Below are 22,964 nucleotides of genomic sequence, written 5' to 3'. Positions count from 1 at the left end.
TGATCTTGGACTTCTGTCCTCCAGAAGTGTGAAAGAATACACTTCTGTTGCCTTAGGTCATTCTGATCATGGGAATTTCTTACAGCAGCAACAGGAAGCCAGACTCCCTTGCAGTTTATAACCCATATGTGACTGGGGTTCTGTCATGCAGATGTTCCCAACCCTAAGTGGTAGTTTTCAGCAAAACAATCAGATCTTCTGAGAAACACACCAGAAGTGCTACTGATCCTCCTGGTGATGCTATTGATCCTGCTAGGTGATTGTGTTGCCATTGGTGGTTTGGGGACCACTCTTTGCTGAGGAGAGGGGGTCAGTGCTTTGGCTAGAGTTCCCGTATTTGTCTTGATTTGACTTGAGTAGGAGTTGTTGTCTTTCTTGGGGTTCTTGCTGTCTTTGTTTTGTATTCCCTCCCACCCATAAGACTGAGATATGAGCTCATGTTCACAGTTTACTTCGGAAGTGATTGAGAAAAGCAACAATGAGGAAGCCTAGAAAATAAGACAGGAGAGGAGGAAAAGCCAGTAAAGGGTGTGCTGCTGAACTGGTGACCACTGTGAACAAGCTGACATTCATCCTGTCAGGTGCTCTGTAAAAAGCTAGGTCATATATATGTCAGCTTGAGAAGCTGAGACTTAGTGGCTTGGTGGCTGGCCATTAACTCCTTGAACTCCTCATGAATGGGGTGAGGGAGCTCCCTTAGCTTTGGAAAAACTCCCAAGACTGAATCATGGAGAGACAAGGAGGAGACTTGGGCTGAGTCTCTGTCTGTGTGACAGGGGTTATCCTCCACCTCTATAACTGGGCTGAGCGATGTAGTCAAGGGTACTGATGGATCAGCTGTACTTCATGCTTGACAGTGTATAGAGACTTCCAAGCCTGATACTGGGTCCCCTCTTGCTTGACTTTTCACAGCAGTGGCTGGCAGCAAAATCTAAAATAGAACATAATAGGGTGGTTAGTGTTAAAAGCCACAGTTCCTGCTGGTTCAAGGGGCCCCAAGGCTGTAACTGACATTTATTATGTCCTCTATGGCCCTTGTAAATTTTAAATTAATGTCTCTAAAAACTCACATTTAGTACTATATGACATTTAGGGAAGATATAGTCCCAGAGGTATATATTTACAAATACTGGAGCCAAAAATTATTTAGTGTTTCTTTTTATTTTCTCTGTATTACCTACTAAATTGTATAGTGTATCATGGTGGGTTTTTTTCCCCCAATTTCTTTATGAACTTTTATAATATAAACAGTTCTTCAAGTTGTTGTCAGGTGTATTTTCAGCATTTGCTATAATTTTACCCACTTAATGAACATGTGGATGACTATTATAGAATAAAAAAAATTTTAATTATAGTAACTCAGGTCATGATATCATCTGCAAAATTTCCAAAGCACATAAATAATAATATGACTCATTCATGTAATACTGACAATTGATTGAGCTTAATTCTGTTTGTTAACCTATGTGTCATTACTCTGTGGCAATTGCAAAGTTCACAAGTCACTGAGCATCCAGTTTTGAAAATTATATGATTCTTGGAGGGATTTCCAGCACAATAGTGTGAAGAATTCCATTGACCTGCTCCCTATCCAAAGTTATAAAACAAAACAAAACAACCATTTAAAGTCTGAGGAATTAGTTCCAAGGATATACAGCCAATGAAGACACATAACTGGCTAGGAACTCAATGAACTACAATTAGGATAAACACAAAGAAATGCACAGACACATCACAGTAAAAGTGCTGAAAGATAATGGCAAGGTAGAAGTAAATCTTAGGAGGAGGAAGATAGAGAGAAAAATGAAACCCTCTTTACTTAAAAAGGAAAATTTTTATCACTTAAGGAAAACCCAAAAAGATTAACAGTGAACTGTTAAGCAGAAACAATTGAGGTCAGAAGGAATTGAAATAACATTCAAATTGCTCAAAGGAAAAAACTATCAACCAAGAATCCTATGTCCATCAAAACTATTTTTCAAAAATGAAGGTGAAAGAAAGACATGCCCAGATAAACAAAGCTGAGGAAATTTGTTGCTAGCAGACCTGCCTTATAAGAAATATTAAGAGAAATTATTCAAGATGAAAGTGAATGACCCCAGAGAATAATTTGAATATATGCCCCCACCAAAGTGGGGACAGGCACCAGGAATGGTAATTAGGTAACTATAAAAGAGAATATAAATGAACATTTTTTTCTACTTTCTTCTTTTAACTGATTCAAAAGCATTGTATAAAACAGTATGTATATAATGTATTGTTGAGCCTGTAATGTGTGAAAATATATTTGCCTATAGCAGTAAAATGGAGGTGAGTGGGAGAGAAGATGTATTGTGATAAGAAAATGCCTCCAGATGGTAAATCGAGTCTATAAGAATAAATGAAGAGAACCATAAGTAATAAATAAGTTTAATACACAAAACTATAAGTACATCATTGCTCTTCTTTTACCAAATTCTTTAAAAGACATACATTATATAATGTAAGAATTATAACAAAATCTTGTTTAGTTTGTAGTATTTATAGATGTAATGTGTATTACAATTGTACCTCAAAAAAGGGTGAGGTGGATATAGAGGTATATAGAAACAATGTTTTTATATATAACTACAGCTAAGTTGGTATGAATCTAAATCTGATCCTGATAATTTAAAATGTATAAAGTAAGCCAAAGATCAATCACTATGGACTCTGAGAAACAAACTGAGGGTTTTAGAGGGGAGGGGGTGGGGGGATGGGTTAGCCTGGTGATGGGTATTAAGGAGGGCATGTATTGCAGGGAGCACTGGGTGTTATATGAAAACAATGAATCATGGAACACTACATCAAAAACTAATAATGTACTGTATGGTGACTAACATAATAAAATAAAATAAAGTTAAAAAAACTAAGGAAATAGCTAAAACATGTATAGTGAAAAGAATCATTAAAGAAATATAAATGCTACATATGAAAATATTAACTATTTCACAAGAGAAAGCAGTAAGGAGGGATAGAGGAATGAAAAAAAGATATGAGAAACAGAAAAAAGTAAAATTGCAAGTAAAAATCCAAGTATATCAGTAACACTAAATGTGGATTAAACAATCCAATCCTAAAGTAGAGATTGTCAGACTTGATAAAGAACAAGATCTATGTCTATGCTGTACACAGATTCAAAGATAAAAATGGATTAAAAATAGAAGGGTAGGAAAATAAATATAATTCCAACAAAAATCCACAAAAAATGCCATACTAAAGTGGTCATACTAATGTTAGACAAAATAGTCTTTAAAGCAAAAAAAAAAGTTATTAAGAGATAAAGATGGACATTTTACAATGAAAAACTGCCAATCCAAGATATAGCAATTATATAAACATATGCACCTAATGACAGAATTCCAAAATACATGTAAGAAAAACTGACAGAAATAAAGGGAGAAAAAGACAATTCAGTGACAATGGTTGGGAACTTCAGTACCTCATTTTAATAGTGAATAGAATACCTAGGCAAAATAATAACTAAAAAATAAAGATTCAAACAACAGCATAAACCAACTAGATCTAACAAACATGTCCAGAGCAATCCAATCATCAAAAGCAGAATAAACATTCTTCTCAACTGCCCATAAAACATTCTTCAAGAAAAACAAAGCCATAAAATGAACCAGAATATATATAAAATGATAGAAATAATACAAAGCATATTCTCCAATCACAATTGAGTGGATTTCATAAATAAAAACAGAAAGTAGTAAGGGAAACTCACAACTATGTTGGAAATTAACAAACCCCCAAATTACTATCTCTCAAAGAAAAAATCAAAAAGGAAATTAGAAAGTATGCTGAAATAACTGAAAATTAAGACCCAACTTACTAAAACTCATGGGAGGCAACTAAAGCAGTGCTTGGGGGCCAATGTATTCATATATGACCAAAGAAAAGATATTTTGAGTCAATAATGTAATATTCCCCCTTAAGACACTTGAAAAAAGAAAACTGATCTAAAGTAAGTAGAGGAAGAATTAGAACAGAAAGAAATGAAACAGAGAATAGAAAAACAAAAGAGAAAATCAATGAAGCCAAAAGCAGGTTCTTTGAAAAGATCAACAAAACTGACAAACATTAGGTAAATTGATCAAGAAATAAAGAGAGAAGACTCAAATTGCTAAAATCTGAAATGAAAGATGGGACATTACTACAGACCTTACAAAAATTAAACAGTTTTAGAAGGAATTATATGAACAATTGTACACCACTAAATTAGATAATTTAGATGACATGGATAAATTCATAAAATACCTAAAATACCAAAACTGATTCAAGAACAAAAATGTGAATGAATCTGAAACAACTGAAGAGATTGAATTAGTAACTTAAAAGTTCACACCAAGAATAGCCCAGGTCCAGAACTTCACTGATGTATTAGCAAACATTTGAATGTTTGGTAGGGATTTAAAGGATCTCCAAATACCACACCAATAGGTGTTTAAGAGAGGAATGTAGAATCCAGAAGACCAAGGAAGGGAGGCTAGGGACTCCAGAGTCTGAGAAAAGAAGGGAATGGAAAAGTAAAGGCTGAGTTTCCTGGGTCTGCATAATATAGCCAATGAGGTGCAACTGCAGGATCAGAAAAGATACATGAATTTGAACAGAGGTCATATTTTAGGGAAAGGGAAAACCAGAGATAGGTCTGATAGGTCATGGGCCAGACAATCAACCGCCACCCCTAGCACTAAAGTCCACATCAACCCAATTACAAAAACCCGTTCTATCCCTGTTTCTAGAGGTGCAGCAGTGACAGCAGAAAGCAGTGTGTTGAACTTGTTTGTTTGTGTCACAGAAACCAGGAAAGGGAAGTGCATGTTCAAGTCCAACTCAGGAAAATAAATAAGTAAAGATTCTGATAAGTGGATTTATGAATGGAAAAATCATTGGAGTTTCTGGGCAAGTAATTACCAGACACTGGAAATGTAAATTTGCACTGTTTTGGAGTGCACCCACTCTATGACACAATTATTTTATTCCTGTATATATGCTAGAGCAGGTTTTCCAACAGTGGAATATCATCCTTTGATGGTTTAGAAGTTAGTGGGTGAGAATAGCATCTATTTATGAGACTGATATATGTCCATTGTACTAAGAAGGCACTTGGACTAGCATCTACTTAATGGGTTCATAGAGTGCTGCTGTCCAGTGTTTAGATGAACTACTCCATGATATTTCTGCCATTGCATCCATTTTGTGTGGCCAGGGGGCATGCTGGGACCTCAGACTGACATTAGTCCTTCCCTAGATAGTCCTTCCCTTGCCTGCCAAAACCTTCACCTCGTAGATCTCTTAGATAAGCCCCCCGTGGACCATACCAAAACTCCACTCTTTTTGGTTTGAATTGACCCACCTGGCTTTAGCTTTGGAACTTCAAACACATCGCGGGGGGGACCCTAATGAAGACATGTATTCCGGGTTCTGCTGAACTTGCTCTGCTTGCACGCTGTTTTGACCTCGTCTTGAGGCCCCTTGAAGCATGAGGTATAGGTCCTCCAACCTGTGAGTAATAAACTTCTGTAAATAAACTTCACTTTCCCGTGTGGTCTTTTGTTGAACCTGAGCTCACCATCCCAAACGCCAGGATCTACTTTAATAATATTGATTTAACAAAGTAAAAACCGTTGCCATATCTGCTTTTAAAGTTCTATAATAAATGCAGACATTGTGATATCTCACTTCATGTTTTAGTATGCAAGTGGAAAAAAACCCGAGTGCATTCTACAACCACACTACCATTATTACAACTAACAGTTACAGCTGACATTTCATGCGATGGAATGTTTCCCGCATATTAGAATTTTCCCAATTACAATGTCTCTTTCAAGATTTCATAACGAACCAGAATTCCCCGTTATTGTCACGTGGGTAGAGACCACCTCTCACCTATCATAGCCCTATCCAGGGCAGCTGGACGCATCACCTCCCGCGGCTCCTAAAGGACTGAGCGCGAGGCTTGTGGGAAATGTAGTCTCCCGCTACAATTCGAATTCCGCAGGACTTCCCGCACAGGACTCTGGGAGTCTTCCGGGTTCCTTCTGCGCACGGGCGGACCCGCCCCCTCTTCCGCCCGGAAGTTTCCGTCCGCTGCGGCCACGGCCTCCGGTGGGTCGGTTTTTGTGTCCCGGAAGGTTGGTGCGAAGGTGGCAAGGGAGCCCTGCGGCGCGCGGGGACTCGGCGGGGGCGGGACCTGACGTGCAGGTGCGACCCACGGACCGGGGCTTGGCGCGCGGGGCGAGGGGCGCTGGCAGGGCCGCCTCGGGCTGTGCTTGCAGAGGTCGCTTCGCTGCGAGAAGGCACGCTGTGGAAGACCCGGCGTGTGCTTCGGGGAGCTTGGCGCAGTGGGCGGTGGAGTGTGCAAGATGACAGCAGGGCGGGGTGGGTCTGCAGACGGTCCGCGTCCACGTTCCGGCCCTGCCACCGAAGCCTCCGGGGCCGCGCCAGGAAGCTTTGGGACGTTCCTCTTGCCCACCTCCGATGCGGGCGTCTTGGTGCAGAGTGAAGTGACCCCGATTCCCGTAGAAATCACTGTGAAGGGCGTGCGCGCCCGGGTCTTGCTGGGAGGCGGTTGTGTCTGCGGGGTTTCTTGGAGTCCCCTCAGCAGGCCAAGTGTCAGGTCCCCTCCGCTGCGCCGCCTGCCAAGCACTTGCGTTTACAGAAGTTGATGGAAGACCTAGTTTCCAGGGACCGCCAGTTCTGGGAGAGATGGTTCGGCCCCGGACGACAGTCTTGTCTTCTCTGGACGCAGGTAGCTGTTAGGAAGCACGAAGGCGAGGCGCCCCGTGAACGGGAGCACGACTACCCCTGCACCCTCCCACTCGCGCTTCAGAGCAGAGGCAGGAGAGCCCCAGAAAGAGGGAGACCCTAACTTGGCATGGCCAGGCAGTTACTGATGCTTCTGCCCAGGGTGAACAAGGTTTGGGGGATTCCACCCCCCGCAGAAGTTACCAGGGACGGCGTGTTCCTGGAAGGTTGGGCCTGCTTTCAGGAGACCTGAGCCAGGCTGAGACGGGTGGGCAAAGGCCCCGGGAATGTGACTCCTCCGAGGGGTCTGAGGTGCAGGGATAACCTGCTGCAGCTGAGAGAAGCCAGCTGCCTGTGTTCGTGAAACTCCCATTGCTTTCTTCTCCCCTCATCGTTGCTGTTGTCTGAACGCTCTCCACCTAACACGGCTGGAGGTGTGCTGATGCTCCTCTGTCTTGAATCTTCTTCCTGATGGCTCAGGAAGGGTTTGCCAGGGCATCTCTGCCTTGTAAGAAGGATGGGGGGAAATGGATTTGAGGACATAAGTGGTCTGCCAGGCTCACATGACTCGCATACATCAGGCATCCTGACTTTTAGATAGTGTTCTCTCTTTTGCCACAATTAAGCGACAACACGTTTGTTTCTGACATCATTTTTGATAAATGCGGTCAACTTAGAACAACCATTTCTTAGAAGAACTTGCCTTAAACATGCCTATCCCATTTTCCCTGATGCTTTCTCTATCTTATGTCTTTTGCTCAAGGCATTTATAATACAGGTGTTTCCCGCTCAATGCCAGTAATCTGGTCTGTGAAAATAAAAAATTCTACAGGAATGCCAGGAGCCTGTTTTTCCATTTTTCATTGCGCAAAATGGGAAAATTAGACTGCATCACATTTCTTCTCTAAACCATTTTTTTTAGAATGTAAATAAAACACAGCATGTGCCCAACTGTAATCAACAGACTCATGTAATGAAGTAAAGGTGTGAAGACATAGTCTTCTGAAAGGCAGACAGTTTTGTGTGATTCCCATGGTCTCTTCCAGCAGACTCACTGAAATCCATCGAGTGGGCATTCTTTATGCTCTTCAAAAGTTCTGTATGTGGTTGTCAATTTCTGCTGATGGTACTTGGTGTGTTATTCAAGACTTTCTCCCCCATATAATTTTTGTAAAAACATACTGAATTTGAGGGTTTAAATGTATCACTTTAGCATTTGCTAGGTAACAGGCCAACCACATTTAATGACTTTATTTATTTTTTAAGATTTTAATTAATTTATTTATTTGTCAGAGAGAGAGAGCACAAGCAGGGGGAGCGGCAGGCAGAGGGAGAAGCAGGCTCCCTGCAGAGCAAGAAGTCCACTGTGGGACTCGATCCCAGACCCTGGGATCATGACCTGAGCCGAAGGCAGAGACTTAACCAACTGAGCCACCCAGGTGCCCCACATTTAATGACTTTAAACAAGGGTCATTTTATTTTTTTTGAAGTCTTATGGCCCAGCACTTGGGACTAGGTTTACTTGATCAGTTCCTGTGCTAGTGTTGCCTGGTTCACAATAGAGGCCATAATCATATGGTGCCATGACTAAGGTTGGTTGGTTGAAGAGGACTTCATTTACTTTTTTGGTGGTTGGTGCTGGCTGTTCGCTGAGCCATTTGTCCCTATCAGGCTAACCCCAGGCCTCTTCACAAGATGTTAGTGGAAAAGTACTCTTCATCCTGTGTCTGGGTTGTATGTGCTGAATTCCTTTTGATGAAAGCAGGTCGAGTGCCAAAGCCCATGTCAGTTTTGGAGGAAATGAATACAGGGAAGCAAGTCATTGAGAACCATTACTGGAACAGTGCACCACAACAAAATGTACTGTGTACCTTATGTATATGTTTTCCTATAAAGTCATGGGCCAAAAATGTTGGTTGCAGGGTATATACGTTCTATGAAGATGGGGTATTTAAACCACAGGTGTCCTCATGGAGACACTACTTTGAAACCCTGCGTGTATATTTCTGTTAATAGGAACATAGTTAATCATTATTTAAATAAGCATCTTCAAAATCTTAATTTGATACTATTAACTATTTTTTTTTAAAGATTTTATTTATTTATTCATGAGAGACAGAGACAGAGAGAGAGAGAGGCAGAGGGAGAAGCAGGCTCCCAAGGAGCAGGGAGCCCGATGCGGGACTCGATCCCAGGACCCTGGGATCATGACCTGAGCCGAAGGCAGACGCTTAACCATCTGAGCCACCCAGGCGCCCCTTACTATTAACTATTGGTAAGTCAGTAGGAAATAGGTGTTTTGATTAACTAAAAATAAACTGTATATGTAAATTAATGGGCTTGTGGGTACTCCTTCAATAGGGTCTTTCCTGCCCTTTCTCAAGGTGTAAAATATTCTTGTCCCACAGAAGGTGCTCTCTCTCTCTCAATTGTCTTTTCTAGCTAATGTGTAGAGCATTTCAGACAAGAGAATCCAGGATCTGGGAGCAAGCCACAGCCGTCCTGTCATGACCCTAGTCCATTTGCCTTCTCTCCCAGCTATCTTTCCAGAGTCCTCTGAGTTTCCAAGAACTGTGGGAGATGAATACATCTCTGGTGAGTTGTTTGTTTGTTTATCCCTCAACTTGTTTTACATGGGGCTTCATAAGCTTGATGAGGAAGGGCTTATACTTTAAAATAGAAAAATAGAAATAAGTAAAATGCAGCTTTAGGGAGATATACATAGACCTGATAAAGGTGGCATGTAGATATGGGCAGGTTATATGACCGTAGAGTCATCCAAGGTGAGTGCAGATTGGTCTCTGGTGTTTCTGATGCCATGGCAAAAAGACACACACAGTTGCTACCTGTTCAGAAAGGACCCTTAGAAGAGGCCACATTCTCTTGGGACATGAAAATTGATGCAGTGGACGGTGTTTTGCTACCAGTCTGGAAATCAACATTTGCAGCACTCTGCAGTGGTGATGGTTACCTAAAACACAACTCGCTTAATAAGCTTTGCTAAAATGGTGTCCCAGGCAGCTTTTGGAGGGCCCCACTCAATCCATGATCCAAGGCCCTATTTGATCCAAATCTTGGGATTTCTGTAGGACTGAATGGACTGAAGGTCTTTAAATAACTCTCCACGGGCGCCTGGGTGGCTCAGTTGGTTTAGCGTCTGCCTTCGGCTCAGGTCATGGGATCGAGCCCCACATCGGGCTCCCTGCACAGTGGAGAGCCTGCTTCTCCCTCTCCCTCTGCAGCTCCCCTTGCTTGTGTTCCCTCCCTCTCTCTCTCTGTCAAATAAATAAAATATTAAAATAAATAAATAAATAAATAAATAACTCTCTACATGTTTCTCTCAGCCAGTCTGTCTGTGTAGGTTGAGCATCCGACTGTTCAAAGTTGTATTTTCTGACAAATAGTTCTACGACTCATTTGCACTCTAACCTACTCAGTGTTGTCTTAGTTCACATCTTCTAAGTGGAGAAATAACCACAACCTACATATCAACCCAGATTATAGTTTGGTTCAATGACTGTAGGCTTTGCCTTCCTTGAATCTTCTGCTGTAGTAAAACTACTGTCCAGGATTTTCTCCTGGACATTCTTGTCTGTTAGCTTTTATGGTGTTAGCCTGTTAGCCTCCCTGGTGATTTGTTTATTTCCTCTCCTGAAGGTAGCTCATCCAAATGTTCCGATCTGGGCCCCATTTTCATACTATATGGCTTTTCTTGAATTATTTGGCCCCCTGTGGTTTGACAGTCTTGACAGTTCCTCTCTCCAGCTTGGACCTCGTCCCTAGCCTTTCGACCACAGGTTCAGCTCCCTGGTGAGTGCTTCTTTTGTAGCCACCCAGAAGACACCTCAAACTGAGCGAGTCCTATGTGAAAAGCACATCTTCCTTTCTTCCCTCATGTATGATACTTCCTCCATTTATCCAGTGACTCAAATGGGATTTCTCCTGGCTCCCTCCCTCCCTCTCAGGTGTAATCTCATTTAATGTGAAGTCCTGCTACTTTTGTTCTTTCGATTTTACCTAATATCTGCATCGGTGCTCACAAGTAAGGAACTTTCTGTTTTACATTGGTATTGTCATTCTCGGCCGAACCTGAAGAATGATGTGTTTGCTTGTTGATCAGGTTCAGTCCCTCTTGAGCTGTGCTGCTAGCCACATGTGTGGGGGCAGCTTGAAGAGTCCAGCTGGAGAAAGCACTAAGGAATTAGATATATTGGAATAAAGTTTAAGGTGAAGACAGGCAAAAGTATAAAAGCAAGGAGCACAGATTTTGATAATTTTTGTCTTTTTATTTGTATAAAATTTTCAGTGATTTTTATTTATAGTTTTTATTATCATAGAATTATGAATTGCGAGTTCAAAAATGACCTGTCATGTGTTCAGTGCTGTTAAAGAATATTTAATTTTCTGCTATTTCTGCTAATCTCTTGAAATGAGTAGGGAGAAATGGATGTATGCATCAACATAAGTCATTTTGGACTAGAAATTGGTGAAAAGTTGGTTAACTTTAAAATTTTGATAAAATATACATAACTTCAAATTGGCCATTCTGACTTTTTTTTTTTTAATTTTATTTTATTATGTTAGTCACCATACGATACATCATTAGTTTTTGATGTGGTGATCCATGATCCATTGTTTTCATTCTGACCATTTTTAAGAGTACAGTTCAATTTCATTAGTTATCTTCATATTGTTGTGAAGATCTCCAGAAATTTTTCATCTTTCCCAAATGTTGCTCTACTCATTAAATACCAACAGCCTATCCCCTCTAACTCAGCCTTTGGCAACCACGGTTTTATTTTCTGTGTCCATGAATTGAGCCTCTATAAGTGAAGCCATGCAGTATTCATCTTCCTGCGACTGACTATTTTAGTTAACATGGTGTCTTCAAGGTTCAGTTGTGTCATAGCATGTTGTGGTCATAACTTATATTTGTTACTCCCATGAAGTTGAATTTAATTACTCTTGACTCTCAAAGCATTTCTCGTATTTTTTTCTGTAAGAACTGGAAGAGACAATTTTTTCAGCCTTAATAACAGTTAAAATGGGAAATACTTAGAAAGTTTTTCAGTGCTACATGTTCCCAGATTTCTAGTATTTCTCACTTTTCTTTCATCCCTGCAAACTGGACTGTTTATTTCCCCCTGAGCTCATCACTTTCCTATAGTACTTTACTAAAGGCAGTGACTAGTAGCTGATATTTACTACTAATAATGTTTTCCCACCTCTTTTTTTTTTAATTTTATTTATTCTTCGAGACACAGAGATACAGAGAGAGAGAGAGAGAGAGAGAGAGCACGAGCAGGGGGAGAGGCAGAGGGAGAAGCAGGCTCCCTGCCGAGCCAGGAGCCAGACATGGGGCTCCATCCCAGGACTCTGGGATCATGACCTGAGCCAAAGGCATATATGCTTAACCATCTGAGCCACCCAGGCGCCCCTCCCACCTCTTTTTCTAAAGCGCTAAGCCCATGAGGTAAACATTATTTGACTTGGTACATACCACTCACGTTACTTCAGTAACACTGCCTACATAAGTAACGGTTATTGTAAGTAACACTGTGATCTGCCGTTTAGCCCCTGGTAGCGTAGATCACCCCCTTCCCAGTTTCTTTGCACTGCTGTTGCTGTTGTTGTTGGTATTTGTTTCTGTCTGGTTATGGTGCCCATTCATTATCAATTAGGCCCACAAGAAAGGTTTCTTTCTTATTCATACTACCTATTCATCATGGGTCGGCTTTGTTTTTTCTCCTTTCTGCTTTATTCAGTGTTCCAGACAGAGGAGTTGTGTTTTTTTTTTTCTTGTTGTTGTTTTGTTTTTAAACTGTAACATTGTTGGTCCTCTCACAGAGGGAGAATATGGGGATCTAAGCCTGGCTCTTACAGCTTCTACTTAGAAGTGACATGTGTTATGTCCATTCACATATTATCGGTCAAGGCAAGGTAAATGGAGGAACACAGATCTCCTTATGTGAGTTCCACCTCAAAGGTATGTTAATCCTTCTGCAGAGAGGGGCACCACAGGGAGTGCTATGGATTAAATTGTATACCCCCAGAATTTATATGCTGAAGGCCAGCCCTAACTGTCAATGTGACTGTATTTGGAGATCAAGCCTTTAGAAAGTTATTATTATTAAATGAAGTCTGAAAGGTGGGGCCCTAATCTGATAGGATTGCTGGCCTTATGAGAAGAGGAAGAGGAGGGATCTTTACCTCCCCACTGTGAGAAGACACAGCAAGAGGGTGACCATCTGTAAGCCAGGAAGATAGTTTGCACTGGGAATGGAATTGACTGACACCTTGATTTAGACATCCTAGCCTACAGAAATCTGAGAAAAGAAATTTTCCTTTTAATCCTTTCAGTGTAAGATATTTGTTATGGCAGCCAGAGCTGACTAATAAGGAAGGGACACTAAATTTTGGTGAACAGAAGCATAACGTACCATACTCTTTTTATTCTTGCCCAATTTTCTTTCTTTCTTTCTTTTTTTTTTAAGATTTTATTGAGAGAGAGAGCAGGAGCAGGGGAGCAGAGGGAGAGGGAGAAGGAGGCCCCCTGCTGAGCAGGGAGCCCGAGACAGGGCTCGATCCTGGGACCCTGGGATCATGACCAGAGCTGAAAGCAGACACTTAACGGACTGAGCCATCCAGGCACTCCATCTTTCTTTTTTTTTTAATTAAATTCAATAGCCAACATATAATATATCATTAGTTTCTGATTTGGTGTTCAATGATTAAACGGTTGAGTATAACACCCAGTGCTGATCACACCTCCTTAATGCCCATCACCCAGTAACCCCATCCCCTTCCCACCTCCCTTTCCACAACCCTTTGTTTCCTGGAGTCAGGAGTTTCTCATGGTTTGTCTCCCTCTCTGATTTCTTCCCATTCAGTTTTCCCTACCTTCCCCTATGATCCTTTGTACTATTCTTATATTCCACATATGAGTGAAACCATATGATATTTGTCTTTCTCTGTTTCACTTATTTCACTTAGCATAATACCCTCCAGTTCCATCCACGTTGATGTAAATGGCAGGTATTCATCCTTTCTGATGGCTGAATAATATTCCATTGTATATATGAAACACATCTTCTTTATCCATTCATCTGTTGAAGGACATCTTGGCTCCTTCCACAGTTTGGCTATTGTGGACATTACTGCTATGAACATTGGGGTGCGTGTGCCCCTTCTTTTCACTACATCTCTATATTTGGGGTAAATACCTAGTAGTGCAGTTGCTGGGTCCTAGGGTAGCTCTGTTTTTAACATCCTGAGGAACCTCCGTACTGTTTTCCAGAGTGGCTGCACCAACTTGCATTCCTACCAACAGTATAAGAGGGTTCCCCTTTCTCTGCATCCTCGCCAACATTTGTTGTTCCCCATCTTGTTAATTTTAGCCATTCTAACTGGTGTAAGGTGGTATCTCATTGTGGTTTTGACTTGTATTTCCCTGATGACAAGTGATGTGGAGCTCTTTTTCATGTGTCTGTTGGCCATTTGTATGTCTTTTTTGGAGAAGTGTCTGTTCATGTCTTCTACCCGTTTTTTGAGTGGGTTATTTGTTTTTTTTTTTTTGGGTTATTTGTTTTTTGAGTGCTGAGTTTGAGAAGTTCTTTATAGATATTGGGTATCAGCCCTTTATCTGTAGTGTCATTTGCAAATATCTTCTCCCATTCCGTGGGTTGCCTCTTAGTTTTGTTGGCTGTTTCCTTTGCTGTGCAGAAGATTTTTATCTTGATGAAGTCCCAAAAGTTCATTTTCGCTTTTGTTTCCCTTGCCTTTGGAGACATGTCTTGCAAGAAGTTGCTGCAGCCCATGTCGAAGAGGTTACTGCCTATGTTCTCCTCTAGGATTTTGATGGATTCTCACATTGAGATCTTTCATCCATTTTTAATTTATCTTTGTGTATGGTTCATTCTTCTATATGTAGCTGTCCAATTTTCCCAGCACCACTTATTGAAGAGGCTGTCTTTTTTCCATTGGAAATTTTTTTCTGATTTATCAAAGATTAGTTGACCACAGAGTTGAGGGTCCATTTCTGGAGTCTCTGTTCTGTTCTATTGGTCTCCGTGTCTGTTTTTGTGCCAATACCATGCTGTCTTGGTGATCACAGCTTGAAGTCAGGCAACATGATGGTAATATAGCTTGAAGTCAGGCAACATGATGCCCCCAGCTTTATTTTTCTTTTTCATCATTCCCTTGGCAATTTGGGGTCTTTTCTGGTTCCATACAAATTTTAGGATTGTTTGTTCCAGCTCTTTGAAAAATGCCAGTGGTATTTTAATAGGGATGGCATTGAAAGTGTAAATTGCTCTGGGCAGGATAGATATTTTCACAGTGTTTATTCTTCCAATCCATGAGCATGGAAAGGTTTTCCATCTTTGTCTTCCTCAATTTCTTTCATAAGTGTTCTGTAGTTTCTAGAGTATAGATCCTTTACCTCTTTGGTTAATTTATTCCTAGGTATCTTTTGGTTTTTGTTGCTATTGTGAATGGAATCAATTCCTTAATTTCTCTTTCTACAGTTACATTGTTAGTGTATAGAAAAGCAGCTTTTATTTCTGTGCATTGATTTTGTATCCTGCCACATTGCTGAATTGCTATATGAGTTCTAGTAATTTGGGGGTGGAGTCTTTTGGGTTTTCCACATAAAGTATCATGTCATCAGTGAAGAGAGAGAGTTTGACTTCTTTGCTAATTTGAATACCTTTTCTTTTTGTTGTCTGATTGCTGAAGCTAGGACTTACACTACTATGTTGAACAATAGGGGTGAAAGTGGGCATCCCTTTCGTGTTCTTGACCTTAAGGGAAAAGCTCTCAGTTTTTCCCCATTGAGAATGCTATCCGCTGTGGGCTTTTCATAGATGGCTTTTATGATATTGAGGTATGTTCCTTCTATCCCTACACTGTGGAGAGTTTTAATCAGGAAAGGATGCTGTATTTTGTCAAATGCTTTTTCTGCATCTATTGAGACAATCATAAGGTCCTTGTCTTTTGTTTTATTAATGTGATCTATCACGTTGATATGTGGATGTTGAATTAACCTTGCAGCCCAGGAATAAATCCCACCTGGATGTGGTGAATAATCCTTTTAATGTACTGTTGGATCCTCTTGGCTGGTATCTTGTTGAGTATTTTGGCATACATGTTCATCAGGACAATCGGTCTGTAATTCTCCTTTTTGATGGTGTCTTTCTCTGGTTTTGGGATCAAGGTAATGCTGGCCTCATAGAAAGAGTTTGGAAGTTTTCCTTCCATTTCTATATTTTGAAACAGTTTCATAGGTATTCTTCTTTAAATGGTTGGTAGAATTCCCGTGGGAAGCCATCTGGCCCTGGACTCCTGTTTGTTGGAGGATTTTTGATTATGCTTCAGTTTCCTTCCTGGTTATGGGTCTCTTCAGATTTTCTATTTTTTCCTGTTTCAGTCTTGGTAGTTTATAAGTTTCCAGGAATGCATCCTTTCCTTCCAGATTGCCTAATTTGTTGGCATATAATTGCTCCTAACACATTCTTAAAATTGTCTGTATTTCCTTGCTGTTGGTCATGATCTCTTGCCTTTCATTCATGATTTTATTAATTTGGGCCCTTACTCTTTTCTTTTGGATAATTCTGGCCAGAGGTTTATCGATCTTATTAATTCTTTCAAAGAACCATCTTCTAGTTTCATTGATGTGTTCTACTTCTAGTTTCTGTTTTGTTGATTTCTGCTCTAATCTTTATTATATCTCTTCTCCTGCTTGGTTTAGGCTTTATTTGCTGTTCTTCAGGTCCTTTAGGTGTAAGGTTAACTTGTGTATTCGAGATTTCATTTTTTTTGAGAGGTTTGTATTGCAATGTACTTCCCTCTTGGGACCACCTTTGCTGTATCCCAAAGGTTTTGAACCGATGTGTTTTTATTCTCATTAGTTTCCATGAGTTTTTTAAACTCTTTGATTTCCTGATTGACCCATTCATTCTTTAGCAGGATGCTCGTTAACCTCTAAATGTTTGATTTCCTTACAACTTTCTTCTTGTGATTGAGTTTCAGTTTCAAAGCACTGTGGTCTGAAAACATGCAGGGAATACGCTCAGTCTTTTCGTATCGGTTGAGACCTGATTTGTGACCTAGTATGTGATGTATTCTGGAGAAAGTTCTATGTGCACTTGAGAAGAATGACTGTTTTCTTGCTTTAGGATGGAATGTTCCGTATATATCTGTGAAGTCCATCTGGTCCAGTTTGTCATTCAAAGCTCTTGTTTCTTTATTGATCTTTTGCTTAGATGATTTGTCCATTGCTATGAGTGGGGTGTTGATGTCTCCTATTAATATATTATCAATATGTTTGTTTGATTTGGTTATTAATTGGTTTATATAATTGGCTGCTCCCTTGTTGGGACTTAGATATTTCCAGTTGTTCGATCTTCTTGTTGAACATGATATAGTGTCCTTCTTCATCTCTTACTACTATATCTTCGGTTTAAAATCTAATTTGTCTGGTAGGAGAATTGCTACCCCAGCTTTCTTTTAAGGTCTGTTAGTTTGGTAAATGGTTTTCCACGCCCTCATTTTCAGTCTGGAGGTGTCTTTAGGTCTAAAATGAGACTCTTCTAGACAGTATATGGATGGTTTTTGCTTTTTTATCCAATCTGATACCTTTGTCTTTTGATTGGAACATTTAGCCCATTTACATTCAGAGTAACTATTGAAAAATATTTAGTGCCATTGTATTGCCTGTAAAGTCCCTGTTTCTGTAGAGTGTCTCTGTTACTTTCTGGTCTATGGTACTCTTGGGGTCTGTCTTCACTTACAGGATCCCCCTTAATATTTCTTGCAGGGCTGGCTTGGTGGTCACATAATCTTTTAGTTTCTGTTTGTCCTGGAAGCTCTTTATCTCTCCTTACATTCTGAATGACAGCCTTGCTAGATAATGAATTCTTGGCTACATGTTCTTCTCATTTAGTACCCTGAATATCTCATACCAGCACTTTCTGGCTTGCCAGGTTTCTGTGGAGTGGTCTGATGTTATTCTGATGTTCCTCTCTCCATATGTAAGGAACCTGCTCTCCCTAGCTGCGCACAGGATAGCTTCTTTTTTTCTAGGATATGCAAGCTTCACTATTACATGTTGGGGTGTTGATCAATTTTTTTGATTTTGGAAAGGGTCCTCTCTGCCTCTTGGATATGAATACTTGTTTCCTTCCTCAGATTAGGGTAGGTCCCAGCTATGATTTGCTTAAATATACCTTCTGTCCCTCTTTCTCTTCCCTCCCACTCAGGCACCGCAGTAATTCTGACATTGGTTCGTTTCAGGGCATCATTAATTGCTCAAAGCCTTTCTTCATGGGCTCTGAGTTTTCTTTCTCTCTTTTCCTCAACTCCCTTCCTTTCCATCAGCCTGTCTTCTAGATGACTTAGTCTCTCCTGCCTCATTTACCCTAGCTGTTTGAGCAACCAATTTAGACTGCATATTACTCATAGCATTTTTAAGTTTGGCCTGATTAGATCTCATTTCTGCACTTAGATTTCTGCATTGTCATTGTGCTTTTTTCAAGCCTAGCTATTAACTTTATAATTGCTATCCTGAATTCCATCTCTGACATCTTATATCCATATCGATTAGCTCTGTGGCAGAGAACATTGCCTCTGGTTCTTTCTTTTGTTGTGAATTTCTACTTCTAGTCATTTTGTACAGAGAAGGCTGGGTGAGCAAATGAACAGAGTCCAAAATAACAACCATGATCCAAGCAAAATACACCCTAGAAAAATCCAAAGTGGTCAGAAGCCATCATGGAAAAGCAAACAAAACCAAAACGAAACAAAACGATAAAAAAAGGGTGGGGAGAGACTATAAACTTGCAGGGTGGACAAAGCAGAGCGATCTACTTGTTCCTGATCGAATTTCGGTCTGTGTGTTAGAAGACACTACATCTCAAAATTGCAAAGAAAGCAAAACTTATATATATATGTGTGTGTGTGTGTGTGTGTGTATACATGTACATATATATTTATATAATGAAATAAAATTGAATAGAGTGAAAAAAGGACTAAAATGAAGCATATGTCTGTAAAGTGTAGATGTAAAAAATAAAAGTTAAAAAGTGATTTAAGAACATAAGTTGGTAAAACAAGAATCTAGTTGAAATGGGAAAAAGTTAAAAAAAAAAAAAGAAATGGAAAATGTTAGACTGAAAGATAAATGAATCATGAGAAAACACCTGTAGTGCAATATACTATTTTCCCCTGCTGCTGGAGTTTTACAGTCGTGTGGGATCCATAAAGTTGTAGTCCACGTGTTCTTTCAGTCTGTCTTCTTGGGTGGGGCCTGCTGTGCTGCTTCTCAGGTTTCTTTGTCTGAGTGGAGTTGCCCCACCTCTTGTCAAATTCTTGCCAAATTTTCTTTCTTTTTTTTTTTTTTGATTTTATTTTATTCATGAGAGACAGAGAGAGAGAGAGAGAGAAGCAGAGGGAGAAGCAGGCTCCCAAGGAGCAGGGAGCCCGATGTGGGACTCGATCCCAGGACCCCGGGATCATGACCCGAGCCGAAGGCAGACGCTTAACCATCTGAGCCACCCAGGCGCCCTTCTTGCCAAATTTTCTATATGAACTTTTAAATTATCTTTTGTGTATCTAAGAATGTGTTATTAGGATAAATTATATTAATTTACTGATTTTGGGAGAATTGATGTTTTTGATGTAGATCCTTCCTATTCATGAATATGGTGTGTCTTTTCCTTTGTTAGTTCTTTTTGTATCCTTCATATTTTTTCCCCTGCCATGGTTTGGTATGTTTTCTGTTAATGTGTTGATATGTATTCTGCTTTTTGTTGTTGTTGTTATAGTTTTAATGTTTTTTTGTATATGAACTTGATGTACATGTTTTTACATATTTTTTATAGTCTGGTAATTTATAAAATTTTCTTATAGAAAATTCTTTTTTTATATAGAATATGTCATAGGATTCTTGGGTTTTCTAGGTAAAAATATATGTAAATCATGACCATTTTCACTATATTTTATCTCTATTTAATTGCATTGACTATTATCACTTGTAAATTTTTGAATAACTGTGGTTGTAGAGCATCCTTATATGCCAGTGGTTCCTCATTAAGTGTGATGCTGGCTTTGGGGTGAGACATTTACATTGTATCATTTTAAGGATGCATCCTCTAAATCCTCTTTTGTTGATAGTTATTACAAATGGGAGGTTATTTTGTAGATACCTGCTCAGTGTTTATTTAAATGATCATAGGGCTTTTCAGAAATATGACTATGATGACATGTCTTAATAGATTTCTTAATATGGGGGTTATTTCTATTCCTAGACTAATCATTAGAAATTCTTTCTCTGTGTCATGGTCTCTTTCTGTGTCAGTAAATATTGGTATTCCTAAAACATGGTACCTGTTCCTTTTCTCCTTTCAATCTCTTAGGTTTCTCTTTGAGCTCTTTCATTCACTTGGTGGCTTCAGTCAGCTACTGCTAAAATTCTGCAGCTTCCCAAATCTTTATCTTCAACTTAGATTTCTCCTGAGATCTAGGTCATATAACCAGTTGCCATTTTGATATCCCTACATACCTGACCACAGAAACTTCAAACATGCTGTGTCCAAGATCTGTGTCTTTTGTGCCCAGTGCACGCCTGTGTCCTCTTTTCCAGTTCCACCTTACAGCACTCATATCTGTCTGGCTGGTTGTTCAGACAGCCTGGTAGGAAAACTCCTCCTTCATCCTTCTCAGAGCAAATTAGTGCCAAATTCTGTTCCTGCTTTTTCTTTTCTTTTTTCTTTTTACATTAGTTCCCTTTTACATAACTTACCTCTTTTTATGGGCCCCTCACTATATACACCCTGTGGTGTAGGAAGTGGGAGGTGCTTACCCTGGGGTAGATATAAGCAACCCTTTGGGATATATGGAGGAAATATTAGGATGCCTTTTACATGCTTTTAATTTGTAAAAACAAAAGACAATGTGAGTACATCACATTTGTTCTTTTGGAGTTCGGTCAAATATTTAACTGCAGAACCACTATAATCAGTTCCTTAAATACCTTTACTGCCTTTATCTCTCACCACAGCCCAGGAGCAGTCACTTCGACATGGCACTGTTTGTGCTTCTGTTAATGTAGAATGTGTTCGTCTTGCTCTTGTGACTTCTGCTATAGCCTCATATTTGTGAGAACATGGGGTTCACATGGAACAGCTAACATGTTTGGCTCTTCAGTGAAGTGTAACTGGATAGTACAAAGGACAGCTGTTTTCCCCTTTATTACTCTAGTCTACGTTAAACGTGTGTTTAACCTGGTTTATCTAGTGCAGTATTTCAAGTATGTCTTTATACATATGCCTCCATTACCAGATCATACATGCTGAGGAGCAGAATTTTATTTGTCTTTCCATCTCCAGCAACAAGGACAGTTCAAGGTATAAGAGAAACTTTATGATAGTATTTTTAGAAACAAATGAATTAACACAGAAGTAGGAAATTTCTACTGTGGTATCACTTTACCCCACAGTACAGAGTACAAACCATGGTGTATTTTGTACAAGACAAAACACACAGAAGAGAATGAACTCCCAGACTCTGTTCTGATCCAGGCTGATGCCTTGAATTGAGACATGTGTCATTACAGGAGTTGGTGTCATTTGAGGATGTGGCTGTGAACTTCTCCTGGGAGGAGTGGCAGGACCTGGACGATGCTCAGCGTACCCTGTACAGGGTTGTGATGCTGGAGACGTACAGTAGCCTGGTGTCACTGGGTGAGTGGAAGTGTCCTTGTAAGTGTGAGCAGTTTTTTTCTTCATTGGCAAATGTGCAACTGTTCATGAAGTTAAATGCTACTTGGGTTTAAGATTCGAGGCCCAGAGTGTTCACCCTCCAACCAGTGTTCACCCCTCCAACGAGAGTGTTCACCCCTCCAATCAGAGGTTCACACCTCCAACCAGAGGTTCACCTCTCCAATCAGAGGCTCACACCTCCAACCAGAGTGTTCACCCCTCCAACCAGAGTGTTCACCCTCCAACCAGAGGTTCACACCTCCAACCAGAGTGTTCACCCTCCAACCAGAGGTTCACACCGGCCCTCTGTTGTACAGTTCTTGCGGCTGTGCTCTTGTCATTCTTCAAAGGCCTTGAAACTTAAGCAGTTTGTTAAAAGTCCCACTGTATTTCTGATCCACAGGGCACTGCATTACCAAACCTGAGGTGATTGTCAAGTTGGAGCAAGGAGCAGAGCCGTGGACTGTAGAGGAAGCCCCAGCCCAGAGCCTCCCAGGTCAGTCCGTGCATACTGGGCAGGGCTCTGGGATGAGGGGAGCACAGCAGATGGTAGCCGTGCTGGGCTGTTTTTTCCCAGGTCCAGACCTTAGGACAGTGAGTCTGCATGTGTCAGACTCATGCATTCTTCACTCTCAAAATATGGCTCTCACACACAAATGTCCCCTTTTTTTAATCACCTTCTATTTTCTTAGACTTACCCAAAATCCAATACCCAGCTGCATCTCTTGGCATTTTTTTTTTTTTTTTTGGTTTGTTACTTTCTCTAGATTCTTATTGTTCTCCTCTTGTCCATTTTCAAGGACTGTTTGCTTTAAGGCATTTATTCATACATTTGTTTATTCTTTCAGTATATTAATTGGAAAATTTTAGGCAGTGGTCATTTTCTTATGCAGATAACAACAGTAATCAAAAAAATGTCCTTTTTATGGAACTTGAAGTTTCTTGAGAAGGAAAATGAAACAAACATATATGTTAAGTAGTGAAGTAAGAACCCTAAAGTATATTTAATGAGGACAAGAGAGAGAAAATTGTGGTGTATTATCATTTGAAGGGTTCTCAGAAGGCAGTTTTAGGGCGATTAAGTATTTACACTGGTAGAGCTTAAATTGAGATGACTACTTTCCATTTCCACATGTCATATATGAGTGCATACATAATCTAGAGTAGGGGATAGATGTCCATCACCATACTGGAGATGTAAATTGGGAAATTCTTAACCCTAAACTGCCAGGATTAGAGGAGGTGGCCTCTGGAATTATTAAGAACATGAGAGAAGAAGTCCTGGTGGAAATCTCGTGAACTACGACATCAGAGATCATGAAACTGAGGAGGACCCAGCAAATTCTTCAGCATGGAAAGAGGTGGTTTGTGACATGGTATGAGAAACTAGAGATTGTGGGTCCAGAGCTAATAGGATGAAGAGTTTCAGGATGGGGG

The 22,964-nt window shown here is 40.2% G+C and overlaps 1 protein-coding gene across 15 annotated transcripts in view; it reads left to right on the top strand.

Moving 5' to 3' along the window:
- The first annotated feature begins 6,072 nt into the window (after positions 1-6,072).
- LOC112830424 (zinc finger protein 717-like) overlaps positions 6,073-22,964 on the top strand; it is a 23,238-nt gene continuing 6,346 nt past the window's right edge. For 2 of the 15 annotated variants that reach the window (XM_073884646.1, XM_073884636.1), the window contains exons 1-5: positions 6,141-6,228; positions 6,776-6,943; positions 9,310-9,366; positions 21,383-21,509; positions 21,931-22,023. In XM_073884646.1, the coding sequence (XP_073740747.1) occupies positions 6,902-6,943; positions 9,310-9,366; positions 21,383-21,509; positions 21,931-22,023 (319 nt within the window). In that variant the 5' untranslated portion in view covers positions 6,141-6,228; positions 6,776-6,901. Of the gene's footprint in view, positions 6,229-6,775; positions 6,944-8,862; positions 9,047-9,213; positions 9,367-21,382; positions 21,528-21,930; positions 22,024-22,758; positions 22,904-22,964 lie in introns of all 15 variants that reach the window. The other 13 variants (XM_073884644.1, XM_073884633.1, XM_073884639.1 and 10 more) reach the window with 12 other exon arrangements.

The sequence above is a fragment of the Callorhinus ursinus genome, unplaced genomic scaffold (genome assembly GCF_003265705.2).
Source record: "Callorhinus ursinus isolate GAN/ISIS: 27379988/994484 unplaced genomic scaffold, GSC_fseal_2.0 scaffold58, whole genome shotgun sequence".
In the NCBI taxonomy this organism is placed as follows: domain Eukaryota; kingdom Metazoa; phylum Chordata; class Mammalia; order Carnivora; family Otariidae; genus Callorhinus; species Callorhinus ursinus.
This window is presented reverse-complemented; position numbering and strand designations above follow the sequence as displayed.